This window comes from Pyxicephalus adspersus, chromosome 2 (genome assembly GCF_032062135.1).
Source record: "Pyxicephalus adspersus chromosome 2, UCB_Pads_2.0, whole genome shotgun sequence".
Lineage (NCBI taxonomy): Eukaryota > Metazoa > Chordata > Amphibia > Anura > Pyxicephalidae > Pyxicephalus > Pyxicephalus adspersus.
Window position 1 is genome coordinate 86,514,763 of NC_092859.1, and position 16,634 is coordinate 86,531,396.

General features: G+C 34.8%; 1 protein-coding gene across 2 annotated transcripts in view; it reads left to right on the forward strand.

Annotated features, from left to right (window-relative positions):
• Positions 1-16,634, forward strand: part of MYRFL (myelin regulatory factor like) — a 50,241-nt gene that overhangs the window by 25,230 nt on the left and 8,377 nt on the right. For both annotated transcript variants that reach the window (XM_072401356.1, XM_072401357.1), the window contains 10 exons: positions 800-909; positions 2,421-2,602; positions 3,707-3,767; positions 4,331-4,410; positions 5,859-5,930; positions 6,840-6,898; positions 7,335-7,487; positions 8,766-8,828; positions 10,439-10,526; positions 11,185-11,259. In XM_072401356.1, the coding sequence (XP_072257457.1) occupies positions 800-909; positions 2,421-2,602; positions 3,707-3,767; positions 4,331-4,410; positions 5,859-5,930; positions 6,840-6,898; positions 7,335-7,487; positions 8,766-8,828; positions 10,439-10,526; positions 11,185-11,259 (943 nt within the window). The remainder of the gene's footprint in view (positions 1-799; positions 910-2,420; positions 2,603-3,706; positions 3,768-4,330; positions 4,411-5,858; positions 5,931-6,839; positions 6,899-7,334; positions 7,488-8,765; positions 8,829-10,438; positions 10,527-11,184; positions 11,260-16,634) is intronic.

The window sequence follows — 16,634 nt, forward strand, 5'->3', positions numbered from 1 at the left end:
ATCTTTGTTACATTTTATTTTTTAGGAACCTTGCCATTCATCTGAAGGTGAATAAAGCAGAATCAATACAAAAAAAAAAAATGTAATAAAAAATGTATCTTTATTACATGTGTGTCTTCTGTAGAAGCTGCTCTACTTGCACAGGAAGTCTAACTGTCATTTATGACCAATAAGATGTTCCCACAAATGCTTGAAGTGCAGGCCTTAACTCCTTTCTTATATTCCCATTGCTGAGGCTTAAAGAAAGTCTCTGATGATGTAAATACACTTAAGCACAAAGTGATTAATCCCATGCAACTGAGCAATCTCATTTTTTGAAGGCAATCACTTCATCTGCAATAAAAAAAACAGATGACTTAATCACTCAATAGCATTAATTAAATGTATAATTCTATATTAAATTGTATTTGAGATTGTTGTAGTTAAACCCAAGTCTTTTCCAACTTTGTTTGTTCTAATCCAAAAACTCTTTCAGACTCTCTGAAATCTTTATAATTTAGGCCTACAGAATTCTGTAGATGAGGTAATGTAAGCTATGTAACTTGTATATGGCTGGATTAGACCATTTAGGTGGAATTATTTACATTTGTAACCCCTTTTTTAAAGCTTTCATAATCCAAGAATTACAAACTCACAACAGTCCCTGGGCATAGACCCAAAAAGGGCTAAAACTTGGAAATTTACTTTAAAGAGTGTCTCTTCTCCAATGATATTCATCTATGTGTAGGAATGTGTAACAGATGTAAAGATTTATGAAGATGTAAAGATATATAGAAGCGTAAATATTTCTCTATTTCAGGTATAATTGCTCAAGAGGTTAAAAATGTTTTACCACATGCTGTTAAAGAAACTGGTAACATTATATGTGAAAATGGAGAAACAATTGAAAACTTTCTGATGGTAGATAAGGTAATTTATTTCTATAGTTTTTAACAGGAAGGATCGCTATAACATTAATGTTTTTAGTAGTACACCTCAAATGGCATCTGTCTGATTTTATTCTTTCTTTCCAGCTCTTTCCAACTTCTGCTTTCTTTGTTTTATATATGTATACTTGCTGACAGCTAGTCAGGGTTTATAATAAAACAATGCATCATAAACACTAACTGGACTGTACATACAAACTCAAAAGAAGGGGATGCAGCGTAGCCATCAGGACCTGGTTACTAATATTACACAGTATTTATATAGCGCCAACATATTACGCAGCATAATCATGTTACTAGCTGTCCCTTAAAGGGGCTTACAATCTAATGTCCCTACCATAATCACATGCCATTCAAATAGTCTAAGGTCAGTTTGGGGGAAAGCCAACTAACCTAACTACATGTTTTTGGAATGTGGAAACCGGAGTACCCGGAGGAAACCCGCACAAACATGGGGAGAACTCCATGCAGATAGTGTCCTGACCAGAATTCAAACCTGAGACCTAGCACTGCAAAGGCCAGAGTGCTAACTACTAAACCACCATTGGCTAGGTGGTAGATAGTTTAATGGTTACACTATGAAGGTTTTAAATATCATCAGATAAAATCTGGCATTTGGAGTTCAAGGAATGCCACACTTTGTAAGATGAAATGAACTGAGCATATTGCACGACCCACAAGTTCATTCCATTGGTTATGAGTATGGGTGGAAATGAATATATATCCTGAAATGAATAATAAGGGGATAGTCCTTTGCAAAGTGATGGCAAAACTGAGGACACACCATGATCAAAAGACACTAAAGCTAGGTACACACTTGCAATAATTATCGTTAGAAAACGAATGACTAACGAATGACTAACGAATATGCACGAATATTTTGAACAATCGTATTGTGCACAATTCTGTACATGTTGTAACAATACGATCAGTTAAATATAATCCACCAATAGTGTACACACGCTACATACGATCGTTTGAATGATGCAGAAAGTGATATGTACAGGAGAAAGTGTACTGCAGAAACATCCACGATCACTGAACGACCGTACACACAATAGATAGTGAATGATTGTCACTCAATCAGATCCGCCAGGAGGGTACAATCCAGGAGGGTACAGCGACAATCCTCGTTCGTCTGCCTCGTTGGACAGTCGTGTCGTTGTGCACTTTTTTTTGTTAACGATTATCGGATGATTGGTCGTTAGTCGTTCGTTTCAAACGATAATTATTGCAAGTGTGTACGCGGCTTAAAACAGACAGAAGGAACTAAGGTCAGATCAATCAATGGACAAGAATCCTTAGTGACATTGGTAATTACATACTGGATCATGAAAACAGTCAAGGATCCCAAGGCTAGACACAGGTTTGTCATTGCACTTTGCACTGTTTGAATAAACTTGCAGATTTAGTTTTTGGATTGATAACAAAATGATTCTCCACATAGAAAATGATCATAAAAATAATGGTATGGCTTACTTTTTTTTTTTTTAGGATCAGATTTTTATGGAAAATGTAGGAGCAGTAAAGCAGCTCTGCAAACTTACAAATAACCTTGAATTGAGGATTGAAGAACTTGAAATATGGAACCAGAAGCTTGCCAAATTAAAACGCATAAGCAGCCTAAAGCAAACAGCCAATGAAAAGCCTCCTTCAAAGGTTGAAAATATTAAAAGGTTAGTATGATATCATAAAATTACATTTTTTATATTTTTTCAACTTTTCCAAACTTTATTTGATAAAAATGCCTTTATTATATAACCATAACACCTGGCTATGATTACTTTGGTCTACAAACAAGGTGTTTGTTTCACCAAGATGATGTAATTTTGTAGCTGCTCTCAGAAATCGGGTCATATGTTGTAGGGAAGCAGCTTCAAAATGCAAATCTGTAAGTGAGTGTTTGAGCATACAAACAGCTCTTGCTTCAGTGTCCTAGACTTCTTGTTCCACCTCCTCTATGATACCTTACTATTTGTTCTCTTTTTTTGATGTTAATATTAGGTTTCTGGTACAAAGCATGATAAAGGTATTTACAAGTTATTTTGTATTTTTTTTTTACTATACAGCTGAGCGAAGAGTAGTTTTTTAGTAATTATGACACAGACATTTGATATCAACTATATAGTTCATCTCGAAATAAAGAACTTCATACTATGTTCAATCCTATCTTAACTGCTTTGTGACCACAATATGACTCTGTAAATCCAAATGTAAAATGCACCTTGTCATGAGAACAATAATAAAATTGCAAAAGAAAACTAGAAATGTGCAGCTGTTCAGTTTTAAAACCCGCTGTCAATCAGCAAAAAGGTATTTTTTTAGGTCTGACCGTGGCATTAGAAAAGTCTTTTTTCAGAACAGGCAGTTCTGAATGAAGCTTTAGATTTCCTGTCTCCATTATTACAAAGACAGAACGGTGAAAGATGAAGTGACAGGGAAAAAAAGATGTCAAAGATGTCATAATGTTGTACAATTTTCCCTTTTTATAATTGTGAATGGGTGGGAGAAGGAGGGATCTGGTTTTATTTTTTTCTGGAGACGACCATTAAGTACGGTAGTTGACAAAATAGGCTGTAGGAACTACAGCTTCTAACTAAAATGGACAGCAATTTAGTTGGTAGATAAAGAAAGGTTAACTTTACCTCCATTACCCAATATTGTTCTTGTGCAGTATATCAGAATTGTATGCAGGTGATTATATTTAAGCATATAGGAACGTTTAAGCTATCTTTCATAAATATACTGCCAATTGGAACAATATGATTTTTCTTTTACAGATACAGTAAAGTTAGTCACGTACCACTGCAAAAGAAACCATTGCCAGTAAAAATAAAAAAGGTTAGTGGAAAAAAAGTTGTGAAAGGATATCTTATACCCGAACATGGTAAAAAAAAAAAACACTGCCTGGCCAAAGAAGTCACACACTCTAATATTTCATTATACCATCTTTAATTACGGCATGTATTTGCCAGGGTATGATTTCAGGAAGCACCCCAAAGATTTTTAATGTGGTTAAGGTCTGGACTGCAGTAGTCAATTTATTAAAATTATGGCTGAACCACTCTTTATTAGTGGTCTTTATGAGCCCAATGGATGCTGGCATTGGCACCTTGGAATATTCCCATTCCCTCTGTGAAGAAACTATCCATTGATGGAAAAACCTTACCATTAGGTAGATTTAAGCAGTCAGCTAACCTTATTTGTTGGGCACATAATGTTACTGAACTTTGACCAGATCAACTGAAGCAACCCCCGATTAAAACACTGTTCTCCCAGGAATTTTTTTGGCTGGGTATTGTATGTTATACATCTAAGAATAGTTTTGCAATGGTCACTATGTTAAATACAAAGGAATTCCTAGGAAATATTATTTATTGTTTTCATTACCTGATTTTTCCTAGATTCCAACCAAACAACAGGAATGCTCCAGAAGGATTTTTCAGGCAACAGTAATTGCACTGATCTCAGTTATGGTACTTTGGTAAGTTGATGTAATATATCTAGGCAGCCTAGGTCTTATAAAGGAACATCTAAAGCATCCTGTGTAGTATATTATCTAAAAAATAAATATGTTCATGGTATCACTTCAAACACAACATAAAAACAAGGAATTTAGGAACTCATTTTTTTTGCCTACCTCATCATAATATATCTGTGCCTCTCTCAACAAGCATTATTCCATAAATTATCTTTTCCCTACAAGTTGATCAGAAAGCCTTTAAACAACTGTATGCTAATAGTTAGGGGCCACTTGAGCATAGGGGCATAAGGGAACGAATAATTTGGCTCTGTTCACATGACATTTTCATGTGTTAGGAGTGATGACATCTGATAAAGAGCTGACAGCATGACTGTTCTACTGGTGTACGGTTGGCTTCAAATAAGCGCTAAAGTATAAAAATGGCTTAACTATTGGATGTATTAAAATACTGCAAAATGATAATTCTGTTCAGGAACAATAGAAGCAATTCCGAAGATAAATGTGTATCCCAGTTATAAAAGCCAGAGTTGTGAATGCATCTACTTTAGTAACTATAATTTCACAACTCCTGCTTCAACAGGTTATCACCATACATTGGTTTTGTTTTAATAAATTTGAACTCCAGGCAAATATAAAAAAGTTTTGAGATTGTTTGAGAAGTTTGAGATAATCAGAGCTGTTCCTCCAATGTCCAACTATAGGGGCAATAACTAAAATGAACTAAACTGAATTGCAGAGGTGCAGTAACGAATGTCAAACCAGGTGCTGCCCATAGAGGTCTGTAAAAGTTTTGGGACTGCACAAACATACAAACTAATTGCAGGAAAAACATTTTATATGTATTCTAACTATGTTTGGCTGTTTGTCTGGAGTTTAGCATTAAATAAAGGTGATATTGGTGTTATTTTTGACTATCTTCATTGTAACCATATTGGCTGTCATGTTGCTGAAAACCCTGTCTAAATGAATGCAAAGTTTTTCTATATATTTTTTGATGATAATAGGTTGCCATTTCTATGCCCTCAATCTTGATAGAAGTAAAAAGGTCCTTGTTTAAAATCTTTATTAAAGAAGGTAAGCCTATGATTGGGTTTTAGTCCTTTTGGTCCTCTTCATCAAACCTTAAACTACACCTCTCTTTAGCAAACCAAAAGTAAAACACCCTGCAGTAATGCATAGCAGACACACTTTGATCCACAACATATTATTATTGCTTTTGAGTACTGCCTCAATTCATGTTTCATTCCTAAAAAAAATCAAATATTGACTTTTCTAAGAGACTTTTTTTTGTATACATATTTCAGTGTACATGTTATACAGTCGGCAAATGTTATGAAACTTCTATATTTCTTAATTACATAAATTCTGATCTAAAAGCAAGAATTTAGTATTGTCTTATGATCATTATTTGTAGTGATTTCAGTAAGTGACCATAATCTTTCTTGCAGTGCCATGACCATTTCTACGTTGTATATACTATATGTGCAAGAAGAAGCCATTGAAAAAGAACCATCATTACTGTACGTAATATGTTTCTGTATAGGTGATTTCAACAGAAAATTTATAAAATTGTCCGTCAATACATGTTCCTCCAGTTCACCTAGTAAAATGTTTGTGTTTTGGGTTCATTTTTTATTTCAGTTCCATATATCTGACTTCTACGGTCACATCATCAGACCTGATTTATTAAGAATAATATTAATAGGAATTAGTGTGATAGGTGTAAGGTAATGCCCAACTTTTTAATCTTGGTAAAACTGATATGATGGACCTGATTTATTAAAGCTCTCCAACACTGGGGAGGATACACTTTCATCAGTGTACATGGGTGATCCAGCAAAGCTGGAATGTATTTCTTAAGTCATTTGCTATTTGTTACCAAATTTGTTCATTCCTGGACCAGATCCATTCAAGGTTTGCTGGATCACCCAGCTTTACTGATGAAAGTGTATCCTCTCCAGCCTTGGAGAGCTTTAATAAATCAGGTCCATCGTGTCAGTTTTAACAAGATTAAAAAGTTGGGCATTACCTTACATCTATCACACTAATTCCTCAATCCACAAACCTTTCCTCTTCTTTCTGATGTTCACTATAGCGTCAAGAATCACCATTGAATTTTACATTGAATCAAACACTGCTAGAATTTAGGTTTCACTCAATATTTTAATGTCCTTCTTATTTTATTTAATTTGTCAATGTTTATCATAGTATAACAGTGTGTACAAAGATTCACAACATTTTAAACAAATGTTGCGTAAATGACCCATGTTAACCTTAACTGATGTAAAATAGCCAATAAGTAAAACATAAGGGGACCCCCTGATTCAAGAAAAGGGTATTTTGTACTGAAAGATTGCTTGTTAATGCTATTAAATGAATGTATGTGTGCACATTTTATACTATATATTTCTCTTCCTATTCAACTACAGGAATAACTACACAAGTGTTGCAAGCTCTTTGATACCTTCAGCTTACACAACTGTAATGGGTATGCTCATATCTAAAAAGTCATAAAGCAATAATTGATATTTGTAAATAAATACTATAAGTACTATATCTGATGTTATATTATCCTATATTTTGTTACAAATAAAATGGAAGGACTATTAGGGCTGGTTAGTAAAAACGTTATGTATGTTGACTATAGGAAGATGCTACTTATTTGAGAAAAGATTGTTTTCTCATTGTAAAACTGCCCTAAATTCCTAAATATGTACTTACTGTGTATTTGTTGAAAGATGAGTTAGGCATTTATTGGGTCTAGGTCATTTGCCACTTACCAGTTATATCTTCAAAAATAAAACTACAATAAATTGCAATTTTAAATGTTACAATACATTTTAGTTGTTAGTACAATAATATTTAAAACTGATATATTAGAATTTTTATAGTTGAGAATGACATATTTTTAATGTATCATACAGCTTCAAGGGAAACTTCCACAACGTCTGGTTCCATTGGTGCTGTGGAAATTAGTTTTTGTGACCTCCTACCCTGTGATCAAGAGTACTGCTGTTCAATTCAACAACCCAGACTGAAAGATATCAACACTGAGGCAGCACAAACTGCAGTAAAAAGTAAGTCTATGTACAAATGTATTTTACAAGCTCTGTTTCCTTCTAAAAAATGAATGTAAAACTCAGATGTGCCAGATATGGATAGGATAACTCAAGAAAAAGTTACATTAATTCTACTACTGTACAAGAGGCCAAGATAAAATACATAAAACATAGATTTTTTTTACTGCTTTTTTAAGACTAATATAATTTTTTTACTGCTTTTATAAGACTACTATCATTCAGACTATTTGTTTGTATGTCTTTCCTAGTGTTGGCCTTCCCAAGTGTCGAGCCTTAGGACACACTAACTATGACACCTAAAGCAGCATTTCTTTGCTAGGATCATCCCAATTGCAGAAAACATTTTCTTGCTTTATTGGTCCTAAAGTTGTTTAGAATATTCTGCATTTCTGCTTATAATGGGAAGGCTGGGTTATAGGTAATGATCATAAGCTGCATATAATGGTTAATGTGGCACTGATTCTCTCCCCAGTTGTATGGATTTCTTTACTGGTAAATGGGATACTTTCCTCTAAAATTGGCATTAGTATAACAAGGATTGTACACATTTTCAGGAACAGGAGAAAAACACATTGAATATTTCCTTTGTAGATCCCTGCATACCAGTATGTGCAGGAAATGCGGTAGCCCATAGCAGCCAATTAGATTTCTACTTAGATTTTAGAGCAGTCAGTTAAATGGCATGGGCTACAATGCTGTTTACATGACCCTATGTCATTCTGAAGCCTTTTACCCAATTGTACTGCAAAATGAACATATAACATATGCTCTGATTCCACTGTCTTTGCATCTTACAATTTAGACCTATGATGGATAAAATATATATAGTCATATTAGGTATATCATATGGCCCATCATCAAGAGATGTCTTTTCAGTGCTAGTAATGCATCCCTGATATGTTCAACCCCAAAGAGATTCTGCTGGACTACTGTCTAGGTTATTTGCTGCCCCAGTAAACTTAAACCTGATTTCACTCTCTCCTAGTTTTCATTTATATGCATTTCTGGGACTTGAGACCCATAATCACAAGTTGCTTAAAATGTCTACAACTAATATCTTTATCAGGATGATTGAACCTGTAACCTGAAAATTAGGCACTATGATGTATACCCAGATCTGTAGCATAGAAGGTTTATGTTGTATCTAGGGCTAAAGTATATGTTAATAAATCATTATCGTTTTCGCACTATAATTCCAAAAAGCCAGTCTTTTCTTTCCTGTCTTATATACATTTGAAAACAAACTCTCAATGAAATAATATGGTTTATTTACAGGAAGTACCAGTAAAGATTTACCTAAAAGAAGGTGGATTGATAAACCTGCCTTTTCCAGTGACTGTAAGTTATCTCTTCTGTGAACTTTGGAATCATTTCAAACTCTTACAGAAAAGTTACAAAAGTCTTTACTTTTTACCAAGTACGTTGTCAGGACAAAATGTCACTGTGCCCTGGTCTACAGAGTAGAACAGCCACTAAGAGTTCACACCAACTCTCTACTGATCACCACTGATAAACAAACACAGCCTTCTGACCCTACTTTATCTCCAAAATGTTTATCCTGCTACATTCAATTATTGCTGTTACATTTTAGTTCTACAGACTCATTGCACAATTTTCTCAAATATCAGTATTGCCAGTAGAGGGCACTCCTTCACAGCTGTATGGGGTTAGTCAGCTGTTAGAATGGTACATCACATTAATACATGCGTTATTTTCTCTATGTATTACTTTGTGAGTTCATTATAACCCCATTACTCTGAAAACATGCATGGTTCATAAAGTATGCATATGAAAGATTGAAATTTCTGAACTATGCTAAAAGGGCCAAGATTATGTGTTTTATGTGCAAAAGACTTACAACCATTTTACTAAAATAGACTGTGTGTATAATACACCTAATCAGTTTGGTATTGACTTTATGTGTTTATTTATTTGTAAAGTTGTGTATATATGTATTTGTATGTCATATATTTGTTTGTCATTAGAAAGTTGACTTAAAGTGTCCATATACAGGATATTTTTCATGGATTAGATCAGCCTTTCTCAATCTTTTTACTTCTGGAGAGCCCTTAAAACAATTTTTTAGGTCTTAGGGAACCCTTGCTGAAATCAATTTATTTGGGGTCATTTGGGAAAAAGCCTCCTACATTGGAAGTGTGTGAAAATAATTCCTCCATACAATGTTGGATAAAAAAAACCTTTAAATACAACTAACAAACATTATTAGAATATTGGATCATTATGATGAGGCTGGCTTTACCAAGTGGTATTGACTCTAGAACAATGCAGGCATCATCAAATAGACTCTGTAGAGTCTCATTACTGAGATGTTTCCACTTTCTTCCTGTAGACTGGCATCCAGTCTACAAGCAGGAAGTAGGAATGTTTCCGAAATGGGACTTCATAGAGACAAAGTGAAGGTAAGTAATTATGCTTTATGCAAATACATATAAACAGGAACTTTTTCCCCCCTACAAATTATTATTGAATATAACTTATGTCAAATTAAAAACTTTTTTTCTAGTACTTTTGAAGTTTCTTTGTTCTTAATATACTATCTAAAGTTAAAATTTTAAATAATTTGTAATCCAGAGTGCTGAAAGTAATAAATGGAAACTAATGAAAATTTTATTATAAAGAACTTAAAAAATAATTTCCACTCATGTTCTGAATTTTTTTTTACATTCTATAATAATATTCACTTATATAAAGTTCAGTTATCATATACATTTAGATGGTTTTGTTGAATTCGATATGTTTTATGCTTAGATTTGCTTTTTTATATTATTTTAGCAAAGATAAGAAATGACTACATAGATTAGGAAAGATAATGACTACAACCCCCAAATTCAGTAAAACACTATTTTATATGACATTATTTTAAATGTTTTTACTTGTATATTTAACTGATCTGTACATTGTTTTATGACCCCCCTTTACTTGTTTAGGGATTGATACATCTATCAGCTCCATACAGATTGTAGAGAATCAGCAAGTAATTGATCATCACTACTGCAAAAAAAGCCTGCAGTGTGGGTAAGAGAAATACTGTATGTTATAACTACCAAGACACGCCAGGTGGAGGAACAAAGAATATTCTGGTTCACACAGAAGTCAGGGTTTTTAAATGTTTCCATGATATATATATATATATATATATATATATATATATATATATATATATATATATACATATAAATACTACAGTATGTTTGTGAAACTCAGTTACCAGTGATAATGAAATCAAAAGGAGCCTTTATATTATTTTAATTGTTGAATACTGTGCACTGTCTAGTTACTGGTAAAAAGCATGGTTGTTACAAATCCATACATTACTGATGGTAATATGTGTGATAAAAAAAAAACAAGACAAAACAAGGAATGTCCAGACTAATAACCAACAAATACACAAAGAGAAGAACATCCTCCCAGGTATTATTTGCAAATTGCCCCCATATAAGCCAGGAAAAAATCAAAACAAAACAAAAAACAAACAGATATTTCACTTTGCATGCACGCCAAATTGTAAGGTTTTTGGCAGCAATGTGATGTCTGCTATATTAATAGGGGGAAGCAATTTTGATCCCTGTAACACCTTCTGAAGCAACAAGGAGCCATTGAAATGTAAAATAGTTTTGCAAGTAATCATGTAATTCATTTTGTAAAATTGAATTTTTTTTGTCTTTTGTTTTAGGTCTGGAAGTTACAGTTATGCCATTCCACTGAGCAAGTACACTCCAACCAATATGCGTATTACATTGGAAATTAAGTAAGTTCAAAAAACACAATTATTTTGTATTATGTGCTAATATCTTTTAAAGTAGAAAAGTCTTACTTAATATTGTGCCATCTTAACCTTTATTTAGATCTACCATGCTGGTGCTCATGATCGGATATATTACCAGCCACTTGGGCTTTAAAAGTTTGGTTGAAAGATGATGTAGGAATGTCATCAGCTGTGACAATTATAAGAGGCTTGCCCTAAATGTAGTTGTTTTTGAAACCAATTAATCAGTTGAATTTAAAGTTATCAGTACCCCATGTTGTTTCCACAAAAATAGATCCCCTATTCTGCCAAATACTTATCTTCATCATGAAGCAGGGCGCACCCAAAGTCATTAAAAGATTGCTGACTGCTCCCACTTCTTCTTCTAATAGCCACAATGTAAAACTGGCTCTGTGTGGGATGAGGGCTTTGATTAGTTTCCTGATAAGAACTTTTTGTAACTAAATCTTGCCATAACTGTTAGAAAAACTGCATCACTTTAACTGGTAAAAAAGTAAGAAAAGTTAAGGCCCTGAAATGCAATACAGATTTTCAGTTCTCTGCTAATTATAGGCTGCTTTATTGATCATCATTCTTTCTGGGATGGGGGAGGGTACATACTGGCCATGTCAATGGATATTAGATTGTAGGCAGCAAATTATTTTCTGTAAGCAGTCATGTGCTTTGTATGGGATGAGATTAAATTCTACCCTAAAATCAAACACTTTTGTTGAGAACAAATGCTCTTCAGTTCAGTTATATACATTGCAAAAGTTATAGCAAATGTCATTATGAATCATTACCTTCAGTTTCGTCCAGTAGGACAATAACCCCAAGCTTAAAGCTAAAACAGCAACACAGCAATAGTTTAAAAACAATAATTTTAATGTAGATGAATGGCCCAGTCAGGGTCCAGATCTAAACCCATAGAAGATTCACTGTAAATATATGTTGGCAGAACAAAACAAAGCAAAATAAAACTTTGTTCACAAGCTATGTTCACACTGGTCATGAGGTTCAATGTGAATGTATTGCTTTCCTTTACCAGGGAACTGCAGTACAAGTAGCTTCTCTCTGCGGAAACTCCAATACAGAATGAATGGGGCAGTAGTGAGCTGAACCAGTACTGCTCACTTTCGCTAGCTGTCAAATGTGCAGGTGCTGGTTGCAGCGGTGTGAGTACAGTACTGCAGTGTGAGTGACCAAACAGTTGGCAAAGTGCCAACTGTTTGGAGCTACATGGGATAGCTTGATCCCGTGCCAGGTCTAAACCCGCTCCTACTCTTCAATCCTTTAAAACAGTTACAAACCTTTATGGTGGTAAAATACTTTTCTAGTGACGGTACTGTTCTTTAAACCAACCTGGTGGTGGAGGCCAACCTTTTGGATGTCATGGACCACTATATTGACAAAGGGGAAGAAACTTCCCTCAGAGTGATATCATGATGCCAGACCTGCAATGGGAGAGTGGACTGGTTGGTGGAGCCTGCGATCCATACAGGAGACATGGTCCGAAGCTCTGGCCGGTGTGCCCCCCCAGCGGGGTCCTTCTCGGCTGCTACCAGAGCCGCGGACCACCAAAATTTTCTTGCAGACCACCGGTTGGAGACTGCTGCTTTAAACCATTATGGTTATTTAATGACTATGTGGTCATAATGCTTCCCTACATTCCAGTGATATTTAGTGTCTAAATAGAACCCTGATGTCAGCCCTGTATGCTCCAGGCATAGACTTAGATTTTGTCGACTTGGCTCCCAGAGATTAAACACCTCTGGGTTCATTCCAAGTAAAAGGAGATAAGTTGATAAGTGTCTAGGAAAAAAGAGCAACCATATTGTAGTTATTACATTCATTGTAGTTGAAAAGTACTACAGTTTGCTTTTATTGTAACCTTTTACTAATAAATGGTGGTAGATATGGAATACCAATTTATGGATAAATTTACTTTTATATTTGCTGTATATAATATTTTAATAATCTGTAAATGTTAACCAAAGACCAGCAAAAACGTGTAAAAAAACACACTCTTCGGATAGTTGCAACCTTTTTTTTCAACATATTTGAACAGGCAAAAACATTAGACACACTGTGCAAATTAAAATCTAATGTTCAATTAGTTTGGATAAAAACACCATGGTGTGTGCTTACATTTGTACATAACTGTATGAAATTAGAAAGAAAGTCATTATTTTTATCCTGTATAATAATAGCATAGTCTAAACCAGTGTTCCTCTAACAACGGTTCTTCCAAGGGTTGATATGGATTCCTTGAGCAATTTGTGACTCTCAGGTTAGTTTAGGTGACCCCAATGATCTTTTTAGCTATCTGTAAGGGTTATACTCTTCCCACTGGCCAGTAATGTAAGAGGCATTCTTCCTACTGACCACCTATCTAATGTACAGTGTGTTGTGGATATAGTAATTATAGAACAGGTTCCTTAAGACCTGCAAGTTGTTTCAGGGATTCCCTCAGGTTAAAAAGGTTAACTTTGGTCTAAACAATACATTTAACAATAAATAAAATATTTTGTGACTGGTTTGACATTCTGGGTCTAGAGATATGGATTGGAAGGCCATGGAAAGATAAAATATAGTGTTATCCATTGCATATAGGAACCCATTCAGTAGTTATATAAAAAGGAAATATAGTGGAACTTGGAATATATGGAGTAGAATGATAAACATGTTATAATCTCAATCCACCCATGGCGCAACACTTTACAATCGAGATCCCCTTTAGCTTTCAAGGTAATCATGTAAATGTAACATGCCTTTATTTATGTACTTGATGTTAATATAGGAACATTTTTTTTATGTTTATTTTATATAAAACCATAGAAACTGCACTGAACCGCAGCTTGATCATTTCAGCCTGAACTGTGTCATGTCCTTCAATATTTATCTCAAACAAGTTATAAAAGCAAAATCAATCGACAGAAAAGAGAATAAAAAGGGTTATCCCCTGGTCATGGTCAACTTCAGCTTTACCAATGAAACCTTGGAAGCCACATGTCCATTGGTTTACTATTTAGTTTTTACAACTAAGCTATTTCTTTGACTTATATTTTAATGTTTTTTTTTTCTTTTATTCAAACTCGAGATTGTGATTCAAGAAATTTTACTCATCATCATGTTATGCATTTAAGGTCAAGAGATTGAAGCCTGTTAGGATGGCATAACATTATTTTACTAGGATTGTTATACAGTGGGCTAGAGAAGGATACCTGGGCTTGAGAGAGTTAAAAAATAAGGTTAGTATACACATTGTGTTTGCAATTTCCTTGGTTAATATAATAATTTTTAACAGATATGAACTCTAGGGCTCAATTTAAAAAATCATGGACAGTCCCACAATTATCCCCCCAAGAGAATTAATTCCTGCCATTGAAACATATTTACATGGAAGATTTTTTTTTTATATAAATAGATAAATAAATAAATAGAGACCATTATTACTTTAGTCCTATTAACTACTATTGTAGGGGCATTGTATATGCCCAATAACCACCAGCATGGGCCTTTTTGCTTCCAATGATCACCTACTAAGTTAGTTATTTTATTGTTTTTGACCACTGATGCATTAGTATTTATTTTAATACCACATTGTTCTCAAATGATGGGGTGTTTTTTCTCCCACTGACCACCAATATAGGTTTTTTAATTTCTACTGTTGGCTCATTGGCCCAATGTAAGATCATTTTGCTTCCACTGACCCCCAGAGCTGCAACATGTTTTTTATTAACCGCAGGACATCTCCCAAACAATGGTGTGTATAGTGAATTTACCCATGCTTTAGAAAGTTTGGAGACCTCTCAAATGTCAAAATTAAATTAGATGTCTAAAAATTGATTTAAAATAATTACAGTAAAAAAAAAAACACCTAAAATATCACTATGCAGCAAATTCCTATTCAGAGTTACATAATCAGTTAAATGAAGGTCACGTGAGTAGTTAAGTAATTGTAGTATAAAACCATGTGTACCTGGAAGGCCCTGATTTCAGTAAGACATTGTCAAAGTATAACCTGTACCATGAAGACAAAGAAAAAACTGAATCATCTCAAGCAAAAGGTTGTTGTGATCATATGGGAGAAAATCCCTGGAAAAACAAAAGAATCATCAAGAAATGGAAAAAGAATGCTGGAGCTGGAAGCCTGAAAAGAACTAAAAGTGACTGCACAAGAAGGAGACCAATGTCAGAGTGCTTTCATGATCAGTAGAAATGGGACAGAGTCAAAAAGAATAAATAGGACTCATTGCATCTCCTAGATTGTAAGCTTTTCGGGGAGGGGTCCTCTCCTCCTGTGTCACTGTCTGTATCTGTCTGTCCGTTTGCAACCCCTATTTAATGTACAGCGCTGCTTAATATAGATCTTGTTTATTAATAATATTAATAATAATATTATTATAAATAATAATTTACAGTCTTCCAAAATCTATTTGTAAGACAAAAGGATCTAGTATTGTTCTATAGACTAACATTTGACATATGCCAAGCATCATCATAAATTCTCCATTTCTATTCAAAAGCATGGGGATAGCAGCATCATGCTGTGCTGGAGACACTGGAAGGGGGGAAAGCAGAATGAATACAGGGACAACCTGATGGTAAACATGGCACAGTCTTGCAATGATATCATACATAAAGCCAAAACTTGTCATCAATAGATTACACACAACAATGGTAATGTCCCAGGATGGCCACAGCCTAGGCCAAACCTTGAGAATTTGTGGCTGAACTTAATGAAATCAGGTTCACTCAGGATCCTAATATAACCCAACATAGCTGGAGCAGTCTTGCAAAGAAAATGGAGGAATTAGTTACACGTGCACTGTCCAGATTTGCAAAGCTAAAGCTACGTACACACGTCAGATTTTTATCGCCCGATAATCGGCATCGGCCAATTATCGGGCGAAAATCTGCCGTGTGTACAGTTGGTGTCGTCCATCGTCCGGACGACCGACCTGCCGGATCCACGGACGATGGACGACAGCCGATCGTAATGAAAGTGAAGGGGAGAGCGCGCAGCAGGGTGCCGCTCCGTCGCTCTCCCCCTCCCCTCTCCATAGAGCATGAACGGTGCTGTATGTACAGCACCGTTCATGCATCGTGCACTCCCTTGTCGTTGGAAAGGATCGTGAAAGATCCTTTCCAACGACAAAAATTGGCAGTGTGTACGCAGCTTAAGACTTATCCCTACAGATCCAAGGCTGTATATTACTGCCAGAATTACAGATACTGAACACTTACTAGAAGGGAGTATATACAGTTAGCCATTTCTGTTCTTTTATTGTACATAATGGAAATCATTTTGCAGGGATGTGTTTTCACTGTCATGAAACTCTAGTTCAAAGTAATTCAATGTTCTATGACAAAAT